The 6,000-nt window shown below is 40.3% G+C and overlaps 1 protein-coding gene across 5 annotated transcripts in view; it reads right to left on the bottom strand.

Moving 5' to 3' along the window:
* Positions 1–2,786: 2,786 nt before the first annotated feature.
* Positions 2,787–6,000, bottom strand: part of mid2 (midline 2) — a 117,368-nt gene continuing 114,154 nt past the window's right edge. For all 5 annotated transcript variants that reach the window (XM_056240307.1, XM_056240306.1, XM_056240304.1 and 2 more), the window contains one exon: positions 2,787–3,471. In XM_056240307.1, the coding sequence (XP_056096282.1) occupies positions 3,069–3,471 (403 nt within the window). In that variant the 3' untranslated portion in view covers positions 2,787–3,068. The remainder of the gene's footprint in view (positions 3,472–6,000) is intronic.

Below are 6,000 nucleotides of genomic sequence, written 5' to 3'. Positions count from 1 at the left end.
AAAAACAATTGCTTGAAAACAAATGTAATTAGTTAATTAGTCTTAAATGCAAAGAGAAGCACGGCTATAACTAGAAACCTGATATGCCATAACAATATCTTTCCTGGACATTTCCAATAAAAAATGTTTATATAAAACAGCAGAGAATATCACAGGAAATGCTTCGAGCCGGACCAGATCGTCATGCAGTGACCCGGTGAATCGCACTTGAACAAATAGATCATGTGGATCAAACTAGATCAGAGATCGACTCGCATTTCAAGCTTCTCATCTTTTAGCCCCTGAAAAGCCAGAAATTGAGCTTTTGCATGATTAGTGACCTGACCTGCAAATCTCAAAACAATTCCTCAAGATTTGCCTATGGCTATCACTACTAATGATACGCAGAGCTGTTAAAGACTTCCTGCAATACATGTCATCTTGCTCTTTTTAGCATGCAGGGTTGCACTCGAGAATGTAAGACCAAGACATGTGACAGCGGCTGCTGCATTAACAGTGTCAACAGAACTGACAACAGTGTGACTGAATGAACTGAGAGAGACTCAGAGGGAGGGACAGTGCAGTAGTGGACATCTCAGGTTTGTGCTCATACAGGAAACACACTGATAATGATTTGACGTCGCTGTGTCACACACATCTCTCATAGGCCTACTGTTTGCACTTTCAGCATTGTAGAACTCCATCAGTCTAAAAAGTGTCTCATTATGCTGTCTGTCTATTTATTTATTGCCCGAGACCAAGACAAAGTGGATTTAAGAACAAAATGATCAAGTAGAAATTGGGTTTGTGACCTAGAGCCTCATTTATAAAATGTTGCGTAGAAACCATCCTACGTTTGATCTTACGATAATTCCTCAAATGTGTGTACGTGTGATTCAGAGAACGAATGTAGGCCTACACACAAAAAAACGTGTGAACGCCTCTCTACCAGAAGTTAAATTCATAAATCGCAAAAAATCTTGAAATTGTGCGCAGCTGAATGGTTTCTGATCTCCGCTTTGTAAACAGCACCTAATGTTATTAACATATAAAAGAGAACCAGTCAACGTCCAAATCCTTTACTTGAGAACCGCGGGAGGCAAGAAGTGCTTAGATTTCCAAATACCTGCAGTTCTCCGACTATCTGCCACAAGGAAAAGTGTGTACGTCTGCTACGCTAAGCACTTTTCCACGTCAAAGACCGTTTTTACAAATATGAACGTTGGAGTGGATTTTAGCGTTCACACACTGTAAGTTCAAATCTGTGCGTACGCACGTTTTAGAAATGAGGCCCCTAGTCCCATCTCAAGAACTAAATGCAATTGGCCAGAAATCATAATAAATGCTAACAAAAGCCATGCCTGTTCTTTATTGCTCAACTACACCATTAACGCACGATTCAGCCACAGATTAAACTTTGAAACAACTCATGAGTGCACGTTCATGGCGTCTCGATGCTGAGAAGGATGATGCTGGAAAAACAGTTGGGAGTGACGTAAATGCGACCTGATCTCATGAGAAAACGATTTTACAAGGTGGTGATTTCGTATGAATTCATACAATGCGATCTGTACGGAAACGTATGATAAAAAAAAAAAAAAAAAAAAAAAATATTAAAAATATCATGAAGGTCCACCCCTAACCCCACCTCGAAACATAACCTGCAGTGAGGCGAAAATACGAAAACACATGAAATTATACGAATTAGTCACCAATATTGCCAAAATATAAAATAGTTAGGAACTTCTATGAGATTGTTTTGAATAAACATCTTTTTTGTGTCCTTATCCTACACAAATAACGATGCTATCAGTGCACGCAACTTGTTCTTAGTGAATCCCCTCTATATTTTTGTAGAGGATGTCAAGCTCTCAAGATGTACCAGGAGGACCCACATACTTCCTGTGCTTTCAAAGTGGATCTGATGGTAATGCTCTGTGCTTTCATTCAGAAAGATAAAAAGAATCAAAGCAATCATGTACATTCAGCAGAGCAAAGAGGAAAACCCCACTGACAGAAAGCAAAAACTGCAGCAGGACAGTGGCGTCAGTAGTGCAAATCTGGATATTTACAATGGACCGAATGCATACAAACCACTTTTTCAGGGAAGTATCTCAAGTTTAGCATGCTATTGCAAAGATCTCTTGCTACACACTTGATTTTTTTTTAAAAAGTTTTTTGCCTGCACTAGCTCAAGTGATTGTCTTTATCTGAACCCAGAACCGGGTGTCCTTATTACAGCCCTGGACATGTGGATGATCATGTACGATTCATCACAGCCATTGAGAAAATAAATCCACTAAACTGTATTTGCTTTGAAGGATCATTACAAATCTTAAACTGATGAAACAAAATGATCTTTCAAATATTTCTGAATGAATGGACGTGTGATATACTGTATGTGCACTATGGTCATCAGTTCCTGATGGCGTCTGAATGCGTGTCAATGGACAAACAACTCCACGGATGGGATTTTGTGGTACATCATCATATATCAATTATTAAAGATACATGTTAAAAACACCTGGGGAAACTTGTGCCTCATGCTTTTCACAAAAACAAAACAAAAAAGAAAACAGAAACTGAGATAGTGAGAACAAATCACAGAGGAAATACATATCATGCCATTATCTCCAGACATTTTTTAAACCAAAGAATCATCTTTTTTCCCTGAATATGAAAAGAGTGTTATAGACCCATCAGATAATAAATGCAACCCTTAATAGAAACACCAATCTGTCATCCTAATATAATCCATTATATTCCTGTCCAAAAGGAAGTCCAACCCTGTCGCAAGTTAGCAAGTCTTTTTATACACAGGGGCAACAAATTCAACTCTAAAAAGTGCTTTTAGGGATACATTAAAACTGACAAAAAGCAAACTGACGTTTCATCATCAATAATTTACAATTTAATTTCCCCCATTTCAGCTCTTTAAATCTGAGAGCTCATAATTCACTCACTAGCCGCTCATTTATGTGACTAGAACTATCAGGAACAACTAAAGGTCCAACTTCAACCCAGCTGTGAAAACCAGGAAAAGAAGAGGGGCAAGGAAACCTTCTGGAATAATCAGCTCCCATGATGCCTCAGTGGCAGCTCTTCATTCCAGACACATAGGGCGAATCCTGTTGGCGACAGATACCCTCCTGCTGCTCGCTGCAGTCCACGAAGTCAGGCACGGGCAGCCCTGACATGATCATCAACGATTTGTTCCAGATCATGAAGGTTGGTGCCACTGGAAGCAGGAAGGAAATGTCAAAGGTGTATATGTGCTGAGAGTTCATGGCATCGTAGAAGGACAGGGCGTTGTTGTCGTAGTCCAGCAGCACTCCCACCCTGCGCAGCTGAAGCGAAGCCTCCACTATGGACTCCTTGTTGTTGTGCCGCACCAGGAAGTTGTTGTTGCAGCGTGAGAAAACCCATGACGATGAGTTTTTACCGCTCCATTCGTTTTTGGGTGCTGACTTGTAGGCCACACCAAGCGCATACCTGAAAGAGGAAATAGATGTAGAATGCTGTCATTTGATAGACTTTTTTTTAGGGTGGTTGTCCTAGCTCACTTGGTGCCTTAGGAATAAAGAAACAGTTTTTAACAAAACTTTTTTAAGGGGTTTTCATACTGACAGTTTAGGGCGTTTACACACCTATAGATCATTTGTTTTGTTCCGAAACGTTTCTTCTTGGTTCGGTTCGCTTTCAAAGCGTACCAAAATGTGTTTATGCAAGTCACATGCGAGTACAACTTACTGTCCTCTTATTAGTCAGTTTCCTCTGCGTCATCCATCAAGATGATTGACAAGTTCGCTCCACGAGGTTATTGTGGCTTTATTTGTAACGGTCGAGACACGTGCAAACACTATGTAGCCGTCATTCCCGGTGTTTAACTATATACTACATTCGTATTATATTCGAATACAGTTTTTATTCGAAACAGAGCACGATTCTCATGGAAAAATTGGTAATGTGAAAGCCGCCATGAGGATGCGGAAGCACACCGGGGTACAGAACCCGACACTACCTGTAGGAACTGGTCTAAGTTCAGTTGCACTGGAACTGTGGCACGATTTGCGTGAATGTGAAAGCAACTTGGTTGTGCACTTGTTCAGGAAGTAAAGTAGCCTGCACATGTGTTTTGGCATTAACTTTTTTTGCTCACAAGCTACTGTGGCCAGTGGTTTTCCAAAGTTACCAGCCATTCAGCATTTTCACTAGCCACAATTTTGACATCGATACCATGGGGAAAGCCATATAGATATTTTAAATATTATATCATCATTTGGCAGCAGGTATATTAGGCTGCAGTCAATTTAAGACGTGACGCTCAGATCCGTTACAATGTTACACGTTTTCTTTCTCAACTGTTTACCTTCACTTTAAACATAACTGACTGTGTTTACGTGAATACTCACCAAGACAGGCATTTTGACATTATTTTGTGTGTATTTGACTGTTTTAGTGGAATAAGCAGCAAAAAGTAACTCAATTTAGTACTGACATGCGGCTTTATGTGCACACACTTTGGGTGTGAGCACAAAATCTACAGGAATGAGTAAAATATTGGAAATTCAAGCCTTGTAATCAACAATATTCATCGGAGCGAATGAAAGGAGTGAGTGAGGGGAGGAGGGTTTGTGTGTCAACTCGCTTTCGGAGGGATCATGAGAGAGCGAGAAAGCGCAGCTTGTATTGTGTATCCATTCTGCAAACAATTAGTATTGGAAGCATTTCAGATATTTCAGTATCGATGATCTGTATCAACAAATCTAGATTTTTAACAACACTACGGTGCACTTAGTTTATTATTTCAGATGCCTTTTTGAAAGACTACAATAAAAATATATATATATATATAATACATAAAATTCAAGCCACCGCCAAAGTGGCTAGTAGGAGTGACTGTGTTACATGCCACTGCTGAAATAATGTCAAGCCCTGACGGCATTAGTTCAAGAAAACACCTTGGATATGAGCGAGAGTAAGCGTGTAGTTAAGAGGGGCAAATGAATGGCTTGCAATCAGCCTTCTCCTCAAAAGTGTTTGCTTGCAAGAAGCAGAAATCTGCCTTTATGTGCCGCACATACAGTGGATCCAAGTGTCGTTCACTCTGCTGTGCATAACAGCACCAAATTAATACAAATAAAAAAAACACAAAATGTTTGGACTGCAGCAAACATGCACAGTGTGAAAGCTTCCTTAGTAGTACACTTTATATGTGTAAGACTTCTTATTCTATTAATATGTTTTTTATTTACTTTTGTGTAGGGGACACCTTCTGTGTAGGGGACCCAGGTTCCCATATCTTAACTTATATTTAATTGCAGTGTTGTGTACTCGAGACTCGGACTCGGTCTCGGACTCGGTCTCGAAACCATATTTTAATGGTCTCGGTCTTGTCATGGACTCGTGTGCATTTTGACTCGGAATTGACTCGTACTCGAACATATTAGGACTCAGACTTCTTCCCGAATCCACTCGAGACCCATTCAAAATATGTCATGATTATTAGGCTACTGTATGTTAATATTTCTTTAAATTGTTGTTTGATTGAAACGTCCAATGATTGCTGACTTTCTTGTGCGCAACTGCGCATGACTTGAGACTAATGGTGTGTTCACACCGAACGCGAATTTAATTATTTGCGCGAGTAGATTACATACAAAGTCAATGTAAAGACGCGAATAGGCGCATCATTCGCGCCGGGCGTTGCGAATGACGCGAATTGGGCGATGCGTTTGCCGCGAATGTCTTCCGCTCAAGTTGAAAAATTTGAACTTGACCGAATGTTCAAGCGTCTAACTAGACGCGATAGACGCGTATTTGATGCTCTATTCGCGTTCGGTGTGAACACACCGTAACGTTCGCGGCGCGCAAATGTAGCAGGACCCAGGTCAGATGTGATGTGGCCTCTAGCTCAACTATGTATTGAAAATGTCTGCCTTATCATCCATAATTCAATTTGCATATAAGAGCCACACAGAATTCGTGTGCAGTAATGTTATGTGTAAGAGCACTAACTGA

This window comes from Rhinichthys klamathensis, unplaced genomic scaffold (assembly GCF_029890125.1).
Source record: "Rhinichthys klamathensis goyatoka isolate OS25496 unplaced genomic scaffold, OSU_Roscu_1.1 h1tg000591l_1, whole genome shotgun sequence".
In the NCBI taxonomy this organism is placed as follows: Eukaryota; Metazoa; Chordata; class Actinopteri; order Cypriniformes; family Leuciscidae; genus Rhinichthys; species Rhinichthys klamathensis.
Note: the sequence above shows the minus strand (reverse complement) of the source record. Positions and strands in the feature narration are given on the sequence as shown.